The sequence below is a fragment of the Phocoena phocoena genome, chromosome 3, assembly GCF_963924675.1.
Source record: "Phocoena phocoena chromosome 3, mPhoPho1.1, whole genome shotgun sequence".
Classification (NCBI taxonomy): domain Eukaryota; kingdom Metazoa; phylum Chordata; class Mammalia; order Artiodactyla; family Phocoenidae; genus Phocoena; species Phocoena phocoena.
The window spans coordinates 83,431,575-83,453,305 of record NC_089221.1 but is presented as its reverse complement, the minus strand read 5'-3'; the positions used below and the strand labels follow the sequence as shown (position 1 = coordinate 83,453,305).

The 21,731-nt window shown below is 36.4% G+C and overlaps 1 protein-coding gene across 1 annotated transcript in view; it reads left to right on the top strand.

Annotated features, from left to right (window-relative positions):
• The window catches only part of SLCO6A1 (solute carrier organic anion transporter family member 6A1), a 105,279-nt gene that overhangs the window by 38,456 nt on the left and 45,092 nt on the right, over window positions 1–21,731 (top strand). Inside the window, exons 7-8 of the mRNA XM_065873675.1 lie at window positions 6,172–6,316; window positions 12,682–12,877. Of these exons, the coding sequence (XP_065729747.1) occupies window positions 6,172–6,316; window positions 12,682–12,877 (341 nt within the window). The remainder of the gene's footprint in view (window positions 1–6,171; window positions 6,317–12,681; window positions 12,878–21,731) is intronic.

Below are 21,731 nucleotides of genomic sequence, written 5' to 3'. Positions count from 1 at the left end.
GTCAGTGTTCCAGACAGCTCCCGATCTACCAACTTTCATGAGTATCAGTCATGGCTACCCTCACCCTGTTCAGATGCAGTGCCAGGTCCAAGTCGGCTATGTCCTCACCAAGTGTGCACTGTCCAAGACAGTGGTAACCTTTACCCTAGTGGGGAACTGTGCTGGAGCTAAATGGGCTGGGGTACTCGCTGGGGTGGTGACAGGAAACCAGCCAGAGCCCCAGGTAGTTTCAATCTGCTTCCACCATCTTTTCTGGGGAGTGAACAAGCATGTGCACACTCTTTACGAGTAGGGTCTCAGTTTCTTACAGCTCTCATGTAAGTTTCACTGGTTTTCTAACCAGCTATGGGGACTTGTCTTCCCACTATCAAATACCAGGGCTGGGATACTCAATATTTGGTTCAAATTCCTCACTCTCAAAGGGAGGCTGTCTGAGCCCATAATAATCTCTCTCCTCTTCTCTGTCCCCTCCTAGGAGTGTAAGTCCCAACCTGATCATTCTCCTCCCTTCCTACTTGATTGTGTGTGGATAGTTCTTTACAGCCTTGGTTGTAGAAGAGTCTTTCTGCCAGTCTCCAGTTGTTTTCAGTGAGAAGTGTTCCACATGTAGATGTATTTTTTGATGTGTTTGTGGGGGGGGGGGTGCGAACCCAGTGTCCTCCTGCTCTGCTATCTTGATCTCTTCCCCAATTTTTATACTTTTAAAATACATAAAATAGAAATAAATAAAATAAAAGATAAAAAGCTAGAAAAGAGACAAAATATTTAACATTTTTATAAAGTTATAATGTACATGAGGTGAAAAGTTGTAACTGTAAAAGTAAATGGGATTAAGCTTGAAGAAAAGAAAGTAGAACAGTGAATAAATTTAATATCTATTTAGCTATAGCTTTAAAAATATAATGGACTAGAAACATATTTTAAAACAACAAAAACATAATACTTGGAAGTGAGGGAAATAAATCATGGAAAAGAAAAAAATAATGAAATTAACACTGACTGCAAGCATGTAAGGAATATTTCATAGGGGAAAAGCTCCTTTTAAATGTGTGGAGCAGAGAGATCAACACTTTCACCGTCCTTTTCTTCATCTCATGCTTGTCTCATCCTTTATTACCCAGGAAGACATTTACATACTAGGACTCCAATGAACAAAGAAGTGTCAATGAGTATTATAATATGGAAGAACTTTGTGACTATAAAGGACCAAATGAATATGAGCTATTCTTCATTCCTTGTGTGACTGCTGATAGATGACAGAATATATCAAAGAAGATAGTGTCCAAATTATTTAGATATTTTGGTAGTCAAATATTGGTAGTCAAAATATTGACTTTCCTTTGAAGGCAAATTAATTACTATTGTAGAAGACGTAATCAAATATATCACTTGTGTTTATGTCAGGACATTATATACTGGTTTTAATCTCTGAATTGTCTGCTAGGTTTTACTTAAAATAAATTGGTGTTCATAGAAGCAGAGTAGGTAAGATTCCAGCATGGGAAGCTGAAACATTTTTAAACATGCTATAAGCAAAAAGATAACCATTACTTATTTTCTATGGCAAATTATAGCTGTGTACCATAAAGAATCAAGACCAGAGCAGGTGAGAAGTTAAATAATCAGGTAAGACACTTGAGAAGTTAAAAATTTATTGGTGTCCTCCTCAACTTACGTTTTCCTTCTATTTGTCCATAGACACCAAGGCCTTTTTACTGGCAGGATCAGTGTCTCCCATCATGCAACCTGGATTAGGGTAGGAAGTAGATTAATGCTTCTACCACATGAAAGAAAAAACTTCCAGAATTAATTGCGACATCATATGACCCATCTTCAGGAACTGTTTCCTCTTTGCAACATTCCTCTACAGTGATTTCTTCATTAACATTTGTATCCCACTGCTACTTGATCCCTCTCCTGAACCTCAGCCTACTTTTCTGAGGCCTCTATACCTAATACTTTATATTTTGTTGGTCCTGCTCTTGTTTCAGACTCCAACTAAGTAAGCACATATTGGAGCACCTAACCTAGTTTGAAGTTCCAGACCAGCATGAACCTCCTCTGGTGTAGTAAAGACCCTACTTGTTGACAAACTCCGTGATGGACTAGGGCTAAGATCCACAGTACTGCAAGATCACACAACTGTCTCCTACTGTGCGGAACTAATTCAGTTTTTCCCTTTGTGTATCAACTACTACCAGAATTAAGCCTAATTTTGCTACATGAAACCACTTGGATACCTATTTGTATATCTGGCCTTCTTCTTTGCCTCCTGTATTTTATATCTAAGAAAAGAAATGGGTTGATTTTTTTTAAGCAGGAACACCTGGAAGAGAATCCATGGTATTCTGGGTATTTGCTATGCTCACAGTCCCTTTCTGAATAAAGTGCCCAGAAGTGTTTCCTTGTGCATTAGTTGCCTTGCTCTGTATGATATATTCCAAATGTCCTAGCCAAAAGTAGATCTGGGATCAGCACTTGAGTCCAAGACAGTAATCTTTAGATTTCCCCAAAACCTATTAAATATCATATCTTGAGAACAATGACCAACAGAGACACCTTGCTGTAAACTAACTAATCTAGTCAGTTTCTCTCTCTTGGGGAGTATATACATAGGAGAAGGAACTCAAGCAACATAGCTTTGGTAAATTGACATAGAGAAAATAAATGAACAAAGGCCATTGAGATAAAGAAGAAAATGGAGAGAGAATAGTAGCCAAAATAGAAGCAGACATAGACACAATAAGCTGACAGAAAGAAACAATATTTGGGCCTTTGAAGCAATCAAGATAAAGCAAAGGAACTCCCACTACTGAGCAGACAATATAGGCTGCCATCTTATTCTGAATAATGGTTCTATTTCTTTACGAGATCTGAATTGTTTAGCTACTGAGAGAGTGTGTGGGCTTTCTTACTTTCTGTGTAACATTATGATAAGTTGCATCAACTGAATTAGCCACTGAGTCTGTTCATTTTAATCCTAAACAGCATAAACACAAAAATTAACTCATGCATTGGTTCTCAGATTAACATCATCATCATCATTTGGGAATTTGTTAAAAATGTAAATTCTTAGGCCCCATTCCAGACCTACTGAACCAGAAACTCTGGAAGTAGGACCTGGCAATACATGTTTTATAACTACCCTCCAAATGATTTAAGGCTAACTAAAGTTTACAAACAACAAATTTAGTAATCTCATGTGATTACTCTTATAAATTATCAAACTGATGCATATTCTTTACTGGGCACCTGCTATGTGCCAGAAATTATATAAATTATTGCATATATGCAATTCTCATAATCACCATAAATATAGATATTATCATTCTACTTTACAGATGATGAACCAGTAATTTAAAGAGGATGAGTAACTTTTCCAAAGACATGTGTATCTTTGGACACATACGTACACACACACACACACACACACACACACACACACACACACACACACATACAGCTGGCCGAATTGAGGTTAAGAATATAAGAATACCTCATGTATTTTACTCTCAGGCCATTGCTCTTTCTACTATTACATAATACTTGCTGAAAATGAGATATGTAGAGATTGTGATTTGCTTATTGTTGCTCCAAAAATCAGTTGCAGAGCCAAGACAAAAAACCATATTTTCTGTTTCTTGTTTTGCTTGTTATATCTAATACAGACTTCCATTTCATACAGCATCATGGAATATTGCTATAACTTTCATTAGAATAAGGACTGTGCTTAATATTCAATTCTCAATAATTATTATGAATAAATCAACATTTGTGAACTAGAAGGACCTATAAAAGAGGTGTAATCCACTAATTGAGCAGTATCTGAATGTGCAACATAAGAAATGTAAAATTAAAAAAATAAAATAAGACTTCATAAGTATCTATTTTTAAAATTAGATAATAAAGTAAAAAGTAATCACAAAACTATAAATAATTCAGAACTACTCAAGAACTTCATGAAAAAATTTAAAACTATGTAACAGTATTAGAGGAGTCTAGGATAAGTTGAGAGATATACAATTTAATGAATAAAATGACAACTTCCATACATGTGATTTCTTTCTCAAATAATCTATGAATTCAATGTGATGTAATCAATACTATGGCAAGAATTTTATTTTTTAGTAAATGACAAATTGATTCTAAAATTATTATGGCAGAATAAGGGCATGAATAGGTAAAACAAAGAGTGTTGATCCTAGTACACATTAAGATAGGCTATAAAGCCTTAGTAGTGAAAAAAAAAAGGTAGCATTTTCTCAGTACAGATAAATAGGCCAGTGGAGCAGAATAAAGAACACAGCTACAGATTAATGTATCTAAGAACTTGTCATATGATGGAAGAGGCACTTCAAGGATAATTGTTCAATAGGTGTGATGGCTAACTTCGTTCTCTATTTGGTAAAATGAAGTTGGCTCTCTACTTCACATTATGCAAAAAGGTGATTTCTAGGTTAATAGAATGTGACTAGAAAAAAAGTTAATGTTTAAAATGAAAGAAATACCTTGTGACATAGAGGTAGGAAAAGGTTAGACAAGATTCCCAATAGCATCAAATATTGGCTTATAATTTATGGATTAGATTACATTAAGTCAAAGATTTCTGTTCAATGAAGGAAGCTATAGACAGTGCTAAAAGGTGGGTGACAGATATCTAAATCCAACAAGAGATTAATATTTAGAATAAACAAGGAATTCTTGGAAAATCTACACAAGAATTTCAGGAAGCCTAATAAACATACAAATAGCCAGTTCATACACACAAAACAGTCCTAAATAGCTAAGAATTATATCAAGAAATGCTCAGTTATATTTGAAATTAGAGAAATACAAAATATAGCATTGTAATAATATACATTCATCAGCATGGAAAAATTTTGAAAACCAGCCAATATTAAAGTGTTTGTGATTATGTGGGGTGTGCCAGTTATCTATTGCTACATGACAAACCTCCCCAAAACTTAGTAGCTTTAAATACTAGAGCATCTGTTTTCCCATGATTCTGTGATTTGTACAGAGCTTACTCTTCTCAGCTCTACTTGTGGTCAGTTGTAGTGAACTAAGTCTGGGGAATGGAGTCATCTGAAGACTTGTTCACTCAGATATTAGCTTTTGATCCTGGCTGTTTGCTGGAATGCCCACACATCGTCTCTCCATCTGGCCTGGGCTTTCTCATAACATGGTAACCAAGTTCCAAGGCCAGAGTCCTGAGTGAGTGAGAGTTCCCAGCAGAAGTCATATTATCCTTTTATGACCCAACCTCAGAAGTCTTGCAGCATTACTTGCTTTGCTGAGGCAGTCGTAAAGCCCTTTCGAAGTTCAATGCCTCTTTCTTGGAGAATAGCAGAGTTCTGGAAGGGGATGTGAAGTCAGAAATATTGTTCTGATGAATTTTAGAAAGTATGAGTTGCTACATGAAGAAAATGGAACTATCTTGTATTATGGTGGGACTATAAACTGATAATTCTGGAGAAAAGATTTGGAGAAATAATGGAATGAAGTATACCAAATTCCAATGCCCTAGCAATCCCCTTCTAGGATATATACTTCCAAAGACACTCTATCCTATTTCCTTAAGGGTTGCACAGGGATGTTTAATGTAGCCTTGTTTGTGCCAGTAGGAAGTTGAAGTCAGCCTAAGCATTTAACCCTATGGGAGTGGATAAATATTGTGGAATTACACTATGTAATGTTAAATAGCACTCAGAAGGTGAATTCGATGAATATGCAGAAAATGATTAGATTTTAGAAATTGTGTTTAGGCCTAGAAAAAGAAATTTTAAGTTTGTTAAAAAATATATATAAATACAAAACACAACTAAATAGTTTCAAAGATATATACATATCTAGGAAATACAGAAATTAGTTTGAAGGTTAATGTTTTAGTTCTAGCAGTTCTAGCAAACTGCCAGATCCCCAAATAAAAATTATAGGTGGCATGGAGATCAAATAACAAATAAAAATGGTTAAAACACTACATGTCTTTTATGGTATGTGTATATTGGTGAATTTTAAATTTATATTTCAAGTTTTATATATATGTATTTTCAGTTAAGATTGAGAAAGCTAAACTTTTTATGGATTGGTCATTAACATACGAGTGGGTATATCTATTCCTCTTTACCTAACAAAATAAAATAATTCATAGGTAACTTATTTCTATTTCAGATTCTGATCAAGAATCCAATGTTTGTGTACCTATCCCTGTCCAGAGCTTCAGAATATTTAATTATCATTGGAGCATCTGAATTTTTGCCTCTATACATAGAAAATCAGTTTATATTAACACCCAGTGAAGCAACTACACTTGCAGGTAGACATTTCCATTTGTACTCATTATGAAATTTTTATGTAAAGTTTTCTTATATGCATTTATGAACTATTTCAAATAAGCAGAAAGTAGAAGGAGTAGTAGCATTTGCTTAAACTTTAAATATCTAAGTTCTGCTTGCTGAAATTTTTAAAATATGAGCACTTTGCCATCATTGCATCAGTAGTTTTTAACACATAAAACTTTGTAAGACTTCTGTACCTCTTCTTTATCCCATTTCTCTCCCTCCCCCCGCCTATAGGTAACAACTCTTCTAAAGTTAGAGTTCATCCTTCTCTCACATTTATATATTTTTACCTCTGATGTACCTATGTACATACAATCTGTTTCTGAAATTCATATATCATTTTGTATGTACTCTTCTGTTACTTTCATCTGAAATTATGTTCCTCGGTTCATGTTGATCTCTAGTTAGTGCATTTTACCAGTGCTGTGGGATTCTATTTTATGAATACTGTTTATTTATCCATATCGTATAAAAGGATATGAAGTTGCCCCCAACTTTTTCACTTTTCCAAATAGTACAGTAACAAATAGACTTGTACATGTCTCCTTGTGCACATTTGTAAAAGTTGATCTATATTTAGACATTCAAGAGGCATTGCTATTGTGTACATCAGTTTTACTAGATATTGAGAATTGGCTGTCCAAAAGAGGTTGCAAATGGAATTAAATGTTTTAAGGTTCCAGCATTAATGGAAAGATGGTAAATGTGATCATTTATTTTATGCTATAAAAAGTCAGAGATGCATACTGTAACTTGCAGGTAACCAGTAAAAGAATAGTAAAAAGAATAGTAAATGAGTATATTTATTTGAAAATTTTTACTAATAATTTAAAAAAATAAGAAAGGAAAAAAAGAAGGAACATAAAACATGTGGGCCAAATAAAAAACAAATGTTAAGGTGTGCAAAAACATTGACTAGCAGCCTATTATTGAGTAGATTTTGTGATAAAGGGTACACCACTGTCAGACTGCACATAGTCCAAAAGCCAAACATGACACAGTTTCAGGGGCCACGACAGATTTTTCCACAGGTATACCACATTGTTTGACACTCTGATTAATTAATAGAGATGGGGACTAAACCCATTCAATTTGTTCATAGAGTATTTAATTAAGGCTCATATCAACAGGACTCCAAAGAACAGGATAAGGCCACTTGCAGTATTGGTCTCAATCATGCTGGCAAATTCCTGGACCAAGCCAGCTGAACAAATTTCTTGGCCCTCAGGGTCTACCTTAGAAAGCAAGATGGCTTTCTCCTAAAGTTTCCATATTGACGTTTCCACTTAGCCTGAGGTATTAATCCAGGCATAGCAGAATGCATTAGCAATTGCATATATTCTACCCTGGCCTGCAAGGATGAAGTTTTGGGCAATTCTGTCATCCATAACAATGCTGATCAGTGACTGAGGCTGACCAGAGTGCTTTCCAGGGATGAGGTGTCATTGATTATTTCAACTAAAATTAGGGACAAATTTTGTACCACCTTTTCTAGTTGGATTACTCTTAGAGTAACAAAGATAACTGCCCTCAGGGTACATATAAATAATGTATCAGTAGTCTCTCTGGAAATCTTCCCTGAGTAACCAAAAGTAAGTACATTTAAAAGAGATTTCCACTGTCATCTGAGGGCTCTGTGATACTGGTGGTGTTTCTTTAATCATGTGAAGATCTCTTGTGACCCACCCCCATGGCTTGAACACACCAATTCCAGTTGACAAGTAAGGCTTGTCAAATGGTTAGTGGTGAGTCTGTTTTGGTTCATCTCAAAATGAGAATATCAGTCCACAGAATCACAAAGTCTCTGTGGGTCAGAGCTTTGGTTGTGACAAGGGGTCAGTAGTAAGCTAAGAGTTGCTTTTAAATGTACCTGTTTCAGGGAGTCGGTGAGTCCTATACAACCAACGATGCTTCTGAGTGGGGACTTCCTCCCTTCTCTGTAGGCTCCAGCAAACAAAATCATCAGTCATGGAGGCTTGTAGCTCAAATAGGTTATTAGGTTTGTGGTACCTCAAAGTAGGGAGCATACCACAGCTTGCGGATTAGCATCCAGTGTAGGCCTGTGGGTTAGCTGTTATACAAGACAAAAGAGAATGCCCAAGTGAATCGGCTACTGTCTCTAATATTCAAGAATCCAAAGTGATGCTAGGCTGGCTTTTGGTTGGGGGAAGGGAAACAATTTTTCCTTAACCTCCAGAGTGATAGAGCATTGTGGTTTTGTCTGCAGAATCCCCCCAAAACGCGAAGAGCAGACTTCCGGATTTTGTTAGGCTTGATCAGTCACCGTTGCTGGTGATGGTGTGCTAATACCAGAGTCAGAGCCATTGAGTCAGGCTTCTGACCCTACAGCCAACTGAATAACGTCTATCACTGAAAGCTTTGGGCATCATACTGTAGTGGTAGTCACAATAAATCCTGACCTGCCCCCTTGTAGTAAATGGAAGAGGAATTTAGGTACTCCTGAGGGAATACTGCAAATGTATATTTGTGGCCTGGTAGCATGAATGAGAATTAGTCTTTTTGTTTGGGTGCTAGACGGATGCAAAAGAAGACTTCGGCAATGTCCAGGACAGTGTATCCAGTGCCATCGGTCTGTGCCAAAAATTTAGTTACATCACAGTGTATGGAACGTCCAGGGCTATAGGAACAATGGAATTCAATTGGTGATTAATCCACTGTAAACCTCAAGCCCCTGGTAATTTTTTTGACTGAACATAAGGTCTGTTGAATTGAGATACTGCAATTCTTACTACTTCTGCTTCATGTGAGTCCATAATGAGAGCTGGGACTTTACTTTTTCCTCCTGAGATTCTATGTTGTTCCTGTTGGACCATACTTGAGGAGCAAAGGTAACAATTTATGTGTTCCAGTATCACTTTTGGAATTTAGAGCATATACAGTACAAGCCTAAAATAGGTAAAAAATAACTACCTATTTTATATTTTGAAATTGCAGCCACAGCATTAGTATAGTGAAGCCACAACAAAAGTGCTCTAAAAGGGGATCTATCTTGTTTATCCAAGCATGTTCACTATAGAAATATCCTAGAAAATATGAAACAAAAAGCAGTCAGTACTTCTACTTGTAGGATATACAGCATCAGAGGGTAGTGGAGAATTGTTGCCCAATAAATAGAGTAGTAGTTATAGTACATTTAAATAAAGACAAATCTTGACCTCTACCTCACTACATACATAGATACCAATTCTAGATGGATTGCAGATCTCAATGTGTATGGTAAAACAATAAAACTTTTTAGAATAAGGCATAGGAAAATATCTTCATGGCTTGGAGAAGACAAAGATTTATTAAACAGGACACAAATTACATAGCCATAAAGAAAAAAAAAAAGTGCTGTTACATTAAAATTAAGAACTTCTGTTCATCAAATGTCAGCATGAAGAGTGAAAATGCATGCAAAACAACCTTTTCAATAGAAATATTCTACAAAGTGTTTGTGTCCAGAATATGTAAAAAATCTGACAATAATAAAAAGGCAGATAATCCAATAAAGATGGACAAAAGACTTGAACAGACATTATATAAAAGATGATATCAATTGGCCAATATCCATGTGAAAATGTGCTCACCTTCAGTGGTTTTTCAGGGAAATGCATATTAAAATCACAATGCAATACTATTACCCATTCACCAGAATTGCTAAAATGAAAAAGAAAGATGTATGTTAGCATGGATATGGAGCAATTGACATATTATCCACTACTGGTGAGAATGTAAATTGGTTTATCATTTTATAAATCTGTTTGGCAGTATCATAAAAATCTGAACCTATACATATTCCCTGACCCAGGAATTCAACTCCTAGTTATATACCCAACATAAATTCTTCTCTTAAGAATATACCCAACAGAATGCAAACATTTACCAAAGGACATATACATGAATTTTTAAAGTAGCAGCACAATTTGCAGCATCACAGTGAATAAATAAGTTGTATGCATATACTAGAATGCTATTCAGCAATGAGAAGGCATGAACTATTGTTATATACAAAAACATGGGTGGATTTTTCAAACATCATGTCCAATAAAAGAAGCCATAATGTATGCATACTTTATGATTCATATTTTATAAAATCCTATAGGTGCACGAAAGAGCCTCTGGCCTTCTGGTAATGTTTGATTTTTTTACTTGGGTGTGGTTACGTAGTTATGTTCACTTTGAAAATTCATCAAATGTGTAATATTGATTTGTATATTTTTCTGTACAGCAATAAAGTATTTACATAAGAAGCTAATTGGAAGTTCTGTGCTTTGCAGTTGAATTTTCAACTGTTTTATGTCCTTTTAGGGTAGTCTTTCAAGGACCCAGCTATTTAATTTTTGAACTTCCAGTGTCCAGTATTTTCTTATTGCCTAAGGCAATAAGCCTGACAGCCCATACTTTCTCTGAGTTGTGTTTTCAGTTTTCTGCTCACAGATGTAATTGGTTTTCTTAACTCTGTAGTTGTTGGGTTCAAACTGAATAAACCTAGGGTTCTCTGGCATTGTGGGTAGGGATAGGAATTGGGGATCAAACATTTTATATAGACGGCCATCCAATCCTCTTGTTTTTTAAGTCTACCTCACTCTTGCTTTCAGTCATACCTACTGCCCTTAATTTCTGAGATTATGAGGTAAAATGTGGTTTACTACTTCTTGACTTCTTAACTGCAGCCTTGTTGCTCACCCTCTGATTCTCTTCCAATTCCTATAATTTTCTTAATAAACATTACCACTACAGTATTTGTACTTTTTTGCTTTCTAATAAATGAATTTGTCTGTAAATTCTACCTTTTAACAAATACTCATATAATGTTTGCTATGTGATTATACACTGTTCTAAGCACTTAAATATTAACTCATTTAGTTCTCCTTACAAGTTATAATGGAGGTATCGTTAGTTATAGATTTTTAGTAGCATCTTGTACATTTAGATGTATTTAATTTGTATTGTTGTTGAGTTCTAAGCATTTTTAATTCTCATCAGCGTATTTTTACTTAAGCCGTGAATTATTGAAAAGAGATTTTTAGTTTGTAGAAATAGGCTCTTCTCTTTTGAAATAACTGCTTGTTCAAATCAATTAATACTTTCCAAATCTTTAATAGTGTTGTAAGCTAAGTCTCTGTCTCTGAGAAAGCTGAGTTAGAACACTTTGTTTATAGATTTTTAATTTTCTTGAAATCTAGGCAGTGTTTACATAATTTGTTTTATGCATTGTCATTAGGTATATACATGTTCATGATCTACATTTTCATGGTACATATATTTTCACTGCTTTATTTTCAAGCTTTCCTTTTTTAAAAATATCAAATTTGATACTCTATCTTTTTAATAGTTGTTTTGTCCATTTATCATTATTGTAAATTCTGACATATTTAAGTAATTTTTAACTTTTTAATTGTATATTTTGTTTATTACACTTCTCTTTTGCTTCTTTTTTCCCCCCACTATTCTGTCCTCTCTCAATGGACTCATTTTTTATTCATTTTATCCCTCTCGGTTGGTTTAGGAAATTTTCACTACTCACTTTCAGTTTACTAACCCCACTCCTCAGGATTGTGTATGTGTGTTTGGTCTAGGTTATTTTATCTTTTTAAAAAATTAGCTATAATTATAATTCTTTTGCAAGTTACAGGCTCTCTGGCAGCTTTTACAATTTACACTTTAATCTTGATGTTATGAAGTTTCCTTACCTTATGTGATTTAATATTTATTTATTTTTACTCTTTCTCAGTAATTGGAGTGTACTTTTATTCCCAGGACTAATATTTCTTTTCTTTCTTTTTTTTTTTTTTGCGGTACGCTTGCCTCTCACTGTTGTGGCCTCTCCCGTTGCGGAGCACAGGCTCCGGATGCGCAGGCCCAGCAGCCATGGCTCACGGGCCCAGCCGCTCCGTGGCATGTGGGATCTTCCCAGACCGGGGCACGAACCTGTGTCCCCTGCATCTGCAGGCGGACTCTCTCGCCACCAGGGAAACCCATATGTCTTTAATTATTGAAATTTCTCATTCTTAGCTACAAATTTTCAAATGTTGTTCCTCTGGTATGCCTTTTATTGTATTTCTCACAACTGCTGTAAAACATTTTGTGGAGCCTCTTATTCTAGGTCCTTTAGGCCTATAGCTTCAGCCCCACTCACAAATTTGTATTTCTCTTAGGGTTCAGGGTTTGTTCAGGTATTTATTAATATCATGCCTTGAAGTTTTGTCTCGGTCTCTTAGTTAAATTTATGTTTGCTCTATGTTTAGAGCAGAGGGGATTACCTCAAAGTATGAATTTCTGTACTATCTTTAGCTGACTATTTTTAACTGTGTTTTCTCTTCCTCCTTTCTTTTAGGACTTGTTTTAATTCCAGGAGGTGCTCTTGGCCAGATTCTGGGAGGTATCATTATTTCCAAGTTACAAATGTCTTGTAAAGGCCTTATGAGATTTGTAATGGTTACATCTGCTGTAACACTTGTTCTGCTTGCATTTGTAAGTTTTGTACACTGTGATTCAATACCATTTGCTGGGATCACTGAAGATTATGGCGGGTAAATATAATTTTATATATATGAGATTTTTATATCTAATCCCAACAATATATTTCTTTGTCGATTAATAATTATTTATCCAGTAAGCCTAATATGCTCATATCATTCTTGGCATTATTGAACATGTAAAAGAAACATAAGGCATAGTTTCACCTTTCACTTTAAGGGCAGAAATATCATAATGATAGCTTGTAGTATGACTGCTTATGCATTCATTCTAAAGAAAAAAAAACATACTGAAATTAATCAGAACCCAGAAGTAGAAATCTATATTAAAGTGAGTAGCAACTAGGAGACCATACTGTCTGTACAAAGCCAGTCTTACCTTTGTTTTTGAATTGGTATGTCTGCTTTCTTATCAAAGAATGGAACTGAAGACATCTGAAAGTATGCATCAGTAATGTCTCCTTTTGGTTAAACATGCAGAAATTCAAAGAACTGGGCAGAGATTGATGTTAAAGAAGAGAAACAGAACTGGAATTGGAAACCAAAGGACTAAGCAAGTAAAATAAGTAAAGAAAACAAGACTTACACTTGAGCTACAATGAAGTGGCTTATGGCAGACCAATGCTCCCACTGAGAACACCTAGAAAAGCTGAATAACATTTTAAAAATGTGTTTAAAGGCATCAGACAGTTGTTTAGGCAACTAGGAATTTAAAGACCAAAATCCTGGAGAAAGGCAAACCTTGTGAGGAGAGGAAATCTTCTGCAGTTGCATTTTACCCTGAGTATATTTACTATTTCTGGACATTGGCAAGAAGCTGGCAATTCTGGCAAAGTGGGCAAAACGCATCTAATAAGATGACAGAAAACTGGCACAGATTTTTGACTGACCTTTGAGCCTAAAGAGACAAAAATTAGGACATTAAAAAGAATACCAGATGAAAATATAAACTACACAAAGCAAAGAAGAGCAAAGGAAATTGTAACTAGGTAGATCATTTTTTCTTATTTAAATCTCTTTAAAAACAATTGTTTAAAACAGATTAACATGCAATATGGGTTTACATGAAGTGCTGTCATGTGTTGGTAGCCTGTATTAAGTCAAAATGTATAGTGTAAACCCTGAAGCAACCACTAAAAAACAATGAGTCATAGCTAATAAGCCAACACAGGAGTTAAAATAGAATTTTCCAAAACTGTTTGATCTCAAAGTAGGCAGAAAAGTAGAAAAAGAGAACAAAGAAGAGATAGAATAAATAGAAAACAAATAGAAAGAGGATATATTCAAACCTGACCACATTAGTAATCACATTAAATGCAAATGGTTGTAGTATCTCAGTTAAAAGGCAGATAATCTTCAGTTTAATTTCAAAAAAGCAAGACTATATGCTTCATGAAAGAAATGCACTTCAAATACAGACACAAGTAGATTATGTATAAAAGGATGGGAAAAGATATAACATGTTAACAGTAGTCAAAAGAAAGCTCATATCAGTGACCAAGTAGATTTGAGAGCAAACAATATTAGCAGGAAAAAATAATGTCATTATGTACTATAAATTGGCCAATTCATCAAAAATTAATAACAATCCTAAATGATTCTGCACCTAATGAAAGAGCTTTAAAATATGTGGAGCAAAAACTTATACACTGCAAGGAGAAATGTAGAAATTCACAAGTGTAGTCAGCTATTTCAGTATTCCTCTCTTAGTAGAAGTAGGAAAAAAAAAACAACAGTGATGATAAAAAAGATTTGAATAACACTGTCAACCAACTTGACCTAATTGACATTTATAGAACATTTCAATGTAACAAAGCAAAATATGCTTTCTTTTCAAGAGTGCCTAAAATAGGGGCTTCCCTGGTGGCGCAGTGGTTGAGAGTCTGCCTGCCAATGCAGGGGACACGGGTTCGTGCCCCAGTCTGGGAAAGATCCCACATGCCGCGGAGCGGCTGGGCCCATGAGCCATGGCCGCTGAGCTTGTGCGTCCAGAGCCTGTGCTCTGCAACAGGAGAGGCCCCAAAAGTGAGAGGCCCTTGTATGGCAAAAAGACAAACAAAAAAAAGAATGCATAAAATACTTACCAAAATAGACCATATTCTATGAAACAAAACTCAGTAAATTTAAAGGATCAAATAATAAAATGGAAGTAAAATTTCTGACTATGATGGAATTAAATTAGAAATAATAAAAAAAGATTTCTGAAAAAGCCCCAGATATCTGGAAACTGAAAAAAACCTTCTACATAAACTTTGGGTCAAATAATTTCTCCTAAAGGGAAATTGTAAAATATTTTGAAGTGAATGAAAATGTAAACACACATTAAAAAATTTGTGGGAGGCTGTTAAAGCAGTATGTAGGGCAAAATGTATAGCATTAAAAGTCTGTATTAGAAAAGAAAAATGTCTCAAACCAGTGACATTTGTTTCTACCTAAAAAACTATAAACATCAAAGCAGACTGATTGTAAGTTAAGTAGAACAAAGCATGCAATTGAGATCAGAACAGAAATCAGTGGAGTAGAAATGAGAAAAATAATGGAGAAAATCAGTAAAATCGCAGGTGTTATTTTGAGAAAATTGATGAAATTGCTAAACCACTACAGAGAGAAAATTACCAAAATCAGAAGTTAGAGATCTGTTGTTAGTATAGGTTCTACTCATATAAAAAGGTAATAGGTTAATATTATGAACAACTTTATGCCCATAAATTTAACAACTACCATGAAATGGGTAAAACCTTTGAAAGACAAAAAACTCAAGAAGAAATAGCTAATTTTTATATCTAGCAAATAAATCAAATTTGTAGTTAAACACTTTCCCACAAAGAAAACTCCAGGCCCAAATGTTTTCATTGGGGAATTCTACCAAACATTTAAAAAATATCTGTTCTTACACAAATTCTTCTAGAAAATTGAAAAGGAATGGATACTCCCTAACTCATTCTATGAGACCTGCATTATCCTGATCTCAAAACCAGACCAAGACATTGTAAGAAAGGAAAACTATAGACCTATATCACTCATGAGTATAGATGCAAAAATTCTTAACAGAACTTTAATAAATGGAATCAAATAGTATATTAAAAGGAAACTAAATTATGATCAAACAAGATTCATATAGAGATGCAAGGATAGTTTAATAGTTGAAAATCGATTGATACATAATCTACCATATAAATAAACTAAAAATGAAAAAAATTTATAATCTCAATAGATGTCAAAAATGCTTGATAAAGTGCAACATCTATTCCTGATGAAGTACAAAACTAATAATGGAAGGGATTCTATGAAAATGTACAGCTAACATCATACTTAGTGATGATTATAGACTGAATGTTTGTGTTTCCCCCTCCTTCCAGATTCATATGTTGAAGCCCTAATCCCCAATATGATAGTATTATGAGATGGAACCTTTAAGAGATAATTAGGGTTAGGTAAGATCATGAGGGTGGACACCCCATGATGGGATTAATGTCCTTCTAAGAAGAGGAAGAGGCTAAAGCTTTCCCTCTACCGACTGTGTGAGGATAACAATGAGGAAGGTGATGTTCTGCAATCCAGGAAGACAGCCCACACCAGACACCAAAGCTGCCTACACCTTGACCTGGACATAGTTTCCAGAACAGTGAGAGATAAATGTCTGTTGTTTAAGCCACACAATCTATGATATTTTATTATAGTGGCTTGAGCAGACTAAGACGATGAAACATTGACTAACCAGGAATACAAGGATATCTGTTTTTAGTATTTCTATATTAACATTGTTCTAAAGGTTCTAGCCATACAATAATGTAAGAAAAATAAACAAAAGACATTACAATAGCAAAAGTAGAAGCAAAACTGTGTTTATTTGAACTAAACACCATTGTCTATATAGAAAATCCAAAAAACACTATAACTAATAAAATGAGTTTAGCAAGTTTGTAAGATCAAATCAACCTACAATAATCTATGGTATTTCTATATGCTAACTACAAATGCAGAAATCAATATTAAAAATAATATTGTTAATTCCCATAAGGCTATCAACTGACTTTTCAGCAGAAACTCTGTAGTCCAGAAGGGAGTGTCATAATGTATTTAAAGTGATGAAAGGGAAAAAACTTATAAACAAGAATACTCTACCAAGCAAGCCTTTTATTCAGATTTGATGGAGAGATAAAAAGTTAGATAAGGGCTTCCCTGGTGGCACAGTGGTTGAGAGTCCGCCTGCCAATGCAGGGGACACGGGTTCGTGCCCCAGTCTGGGAAAGATCCCACATGCCGTGGAATGGCTGGGCCTGTGAGCCATGGCCGCTGAACCTGCATGTCCGGAGCCTGTGCTCTGCAACGGGAGAGGCCACAACAGTGAGAGGCCCGCATACTGCAAAAAAAAAAAAAAAGAAGCAAAAGCTAAAATTCTTCAGCACAACCGAACCAGCTTTACAAGAAATATTAAAAGGAATTCTCTGACTGAAAAAGAAAAGGCCATTACTACAAACATGAAAATTATAGAAGGAAAAACTCATTGGTAACAGCAATATGAAGGCAAGACAGTAAATCAACCACATATAAAGTTAGTATGAAAACTAAAAGACAGAAGTAGTAAAATTATATCTATCTACAATAAGTAGTTAACGGATACAAAAAAAGATGTAAACTAGGTCAAAAACAGGAGATGTGGGTGGAGCAAAAATGCAGGATTGTTAAAATGTGTTTGAACTTAGATAACTAACTTAAAATGATTGTGTGTGTGTGTGTGTGTGTGTGTGTGTGTGTACCTACATCACGGTAAAATCTATTACACACTGAGAAAAAAAGGAATCGAGACATAACGTTAAAGATAGCCATCAAATGATAGTCATCAAATCATAAGGGAAGAGAACAAAGGAAGAGAAAGGAAAAAGAAAACACCTATAAAAACAACCCCCAGGGAGGAGCTTCAAGATGGCAGAAGAAGAAGACGTGGAGATCACCTTCCTCCCCACAAAAACATCAGAAATACATCTACATGTGGAACAACTCCTACAGAACACCTACTGAATGCTGGGAGAAGACCTCAGACCTCCCAAAAGGCAAGAAACTCCCCATGTACCTGGGTAGGGCAAAAAAAAAAAGAAAAAGCAGAGACAAAAGAATACGGATGGGACCTGCACCAGTGGAAGGGAGCTGTGAAGGAGGAAAGGTTTCCACACACTAGGAAGCCCCTTCACGGGCGGAGACTGCAGTTGGTGGAGGGAGGAAGCTTCGGGGCCGCAGAGGAGAGAGCCGCAACGGGTGTGGAGGGCAAAGCAGAGAGACTCCAGCACAGAGCATCGGTGCCAACCAGCATTCACCAGCCTGAGAGGTTTGTCTGCTCACCCGCTGGTGCGGGCCGGGACTGGGAGCTGAGGCTTGGGCTTCAGTCAGATCGCAGGGAGAGGACTGGGGTTGGCTGCATGAACACGGCCTGAAAGGGGCTAGTGCACCCCAGCTAGCCGGGAGGGAGTCCAGGAAAAGGTCTGGAACTGGCAAAGGTCTGGAACTGGCAAACTCTTTGTGTCCTGGTGTGTGAGGAGAGGACATTAAGAGTGCTGCTAAAAGGAGCTCCAGAGACGGGCGTGAGCTGTGGCTATCAGCACGGACCCCAGAGACGGGCATGAGATACTAAGGCTACTGCTGCAGCCACCAAGAAGCCTGTGTGCAAGCACACGTCAGTATCCACACCTCCCATCCTGGGAGTTTGTGCAGCCTGCCACTGCCAGGATCCTGTGATCCAGGGACAACTTCCCCGGGTGAACAGACAGCGCGCCTCAGGCTGGTGCAAGGTCATGCTGACCTCTGCCACCACAGGCTCGCCCTGCATTCCCTACCCATCCCTCACCCCAGCCTGAGTGAGCCAGAGTCCCCTAATCAGCTGCTCCTTTAACTCCGTCCTGTCTGAGCAAAGAACAGATGCCTTCAGGCGTCCTACACGCAGAGGCAGGGCCAAACCCAAAGCTGAATCCCAGGAGATATGCGAACAAAGAAGAGAAAGGGAAATCTCTCCCAGCAGCCTCGGGAGCAGCGGATAAAATCTCCACAGTCAACTTGATTTATCCTGCATCTGTGGAATACCTGAATAGACAACGAATCATCCCAAATTGAGGAGGCGGACTTTGGGAGCAAAGATATATATATAGATAGATAGATAGATAGATTTTTTTCCCTTGTTCTCTTTTCATGAGGGTGTATGCATATGCTTCTGTGTGAGATTTTGCCTGTATAGCTTTGCTTTTACCATTTGTCCTAGGGTTCTGTCTGTCCTTTTATTTTTTTAGTATAGCTTTCAGTGCTTGTTATCATTGGTGGATTTGTGTTTTGGTTTGGATGTTCTTTCTTTCCTTTTTTTAACTTTACTTAAAAATTTTTTTTTAATATTTTTTGTTTTCTATTTTAATAACGTTTAAATTTTATTTTATCTTCTTCCTTTCTTTCTTTTTCTTCTCCTTTTTATTCTGAGCTGTGTGGATGACACACTCTTGGTGCTCCAGCCAGGTGTCAGGGCTTTGCCTCTGAGGTGGGAGACCCAAGTTCAAACATTGGTCGACCAGAGACCTCCCAGCTCCACATAATATCAAACGGCGAAAATCTCCGAGATATCTCCATCTCAACGCCAAGGCCCAGCTCTACTCAATGACCAGCAAGCTTCACTGCTGGACACCCTATGTCAAACAACTAGCAAGAGAGGAACACAACCCCATCCATTAGCACAGAGGCTGCCTGAAATCATAATAAGGTCACAGATACCCCAAAACACACCACCAAACGTGGACCTACCCACAAGAAAGACAAGATTCAGCCTCATCCACCAGAACACAGACACTAGTCCCGTCAACGAGGAAGCCTACACAACCCACTGAACCAACCTTAGCCACTGGGGAACGACACGAAAAACAATGGGAATTATGAACCTGCGGCCTGCGAAAAGGAGACCCCAAACACAGTAAGTTAAGCAAAATGAGAAGACAGAGAAATATACAGCAGATGAAGGAGCAAGGTAAAAGCAACAGACCGAACAAATGAAGAGGAAATAGGCAGTGTATCTGAAAAAGGATTCAGAATAATGATAGTAAAGATGATTCACAATTCTGGAAATAGAATAGAGAAAATACAAGAAATGTTTAACAAGGACTTAGAGGAACTAAAGAGCAAACAATCATGAACAACACAATAAATGATATTAAAAATTCTCTAGAAGGAATCAACAGCAGAATAACTGAGGCAAAAGAAAGGATAAGTGACATGGAAGATAAAATAGTGGAAATAAATACTGCACAGCAGAATAAAGAAAAAAGAATGAAAAGAATTGAGGACAGTCTCAGAAACTTCAGGGACAATATTAAATGCACCAACATTCGAATTATAGGGGTCCCAGAAGAAGAGAAAAAGAAAGGGACTGTGAAAATATTTGAAGAGATTATAGTTGAAAGCTTCCCTAATATGGGAAAGGAAATAGTTAAGTTCAGGAATCACTGAGAATCCCATACAGGATAAATCCAAGGAGAAACACACCAAGACACATATTAATCAAACTATCAGAAGTTAAATACAAGGAGAAAATATTAAAAGCAGCAAGGGAAAAACAACGAATAACATACAAGGGAATCCCCATAAGGTTAACAACTGATCTTTCAGCAGAAACTCTGCAAGCCAGAAGGAAGTGGCAGGACATATTTAAAGTGGTGAAGGAGAAAAATCTACAACCAACATTACCCAGCAGGGATCTCATTAAGATTCAATGGAGAAGTTAAAACCTTTACAGACAAACAAGACTAAGGGAATTCAGCACAACCATACCAGCTTTACAACACATGTAAAGGAACTACTCTAGGTAGGAAACACAAGAGAAGGAAAAGACCTACAATAGCAAACCCAAAACAATTAAGAAAATGGTAATAGGAACATACATTGCGATAATTACCTTAAATGTAAATGGATGAAATGCTCCAAGCAAAAGACATAGACTGGCTGAATGGATACAAAAACAAGACCCGTATATATGCTGTCTACAAGAGACTCACTTCAGACCTAGGGACACATACAGACTGAAAGTGAGGGGATGAAAAAAAGATATTCCATACAAATGGAAATCAAAAGAAAGCTGGAGTAGCAATTCTCATGTCACACAAAATGGAGTTTAAAACAAAGACTATTACAAGAGACAAAGAAGGACACTACATAATGATCAAGGGATCAATCCAAGAAGAAGATAGAGCAACTGTAAACATTTATGCACCCAACATAGGAGCACCTCAATACATAAGGCAGATTCTAACAGCCATGAAAGGAGAAATCAACAGTAACACAATTGTAGTAGGGGACTTTAACACCCCACTTTCACCAATGGATAGATCATCCAAAATGAAAATAAATAAGGAAACACAAGCTTTAAATGATACATTAAACAAAATGGACTGAAGTGATATTTATAGGACATTCTATCCAAAAACAACAGAATACACTTCTCAAGTGCTCATGGAACATTCTCCAGGAGAGATCAATCCTTGGGTCACAAATCAAGCCATGGTAAATTTAAGAAAATTGAAATCGTATCAAGTATCTTTTCTGACCACAACGCTATGAGACTATAAATTACAGGAAAAAATCTGTAAAAAAATACAGACACCTGGAGGCTAAACAATACACTATTAATAACCAAGAGATCACTGAAGAAATCAAAGAGGAAATAAAAAAATACCTTGAAACAAATGACGATGAAAAGACGATAACTGAAAACCCATGGGATGAAGCAAAAGCAGTTCTAAGAGGGAAGTTTATAGCAATACAATCCTACCTTAAGAAACAGGAAACATCTCGAATAAACCACCTAACCTCGCACCTAAAGCAATTAGAGAAAGAAGAACAAAAATACCCCAAATTTAGCAGAAGGAAAGAAATCATAAAAATC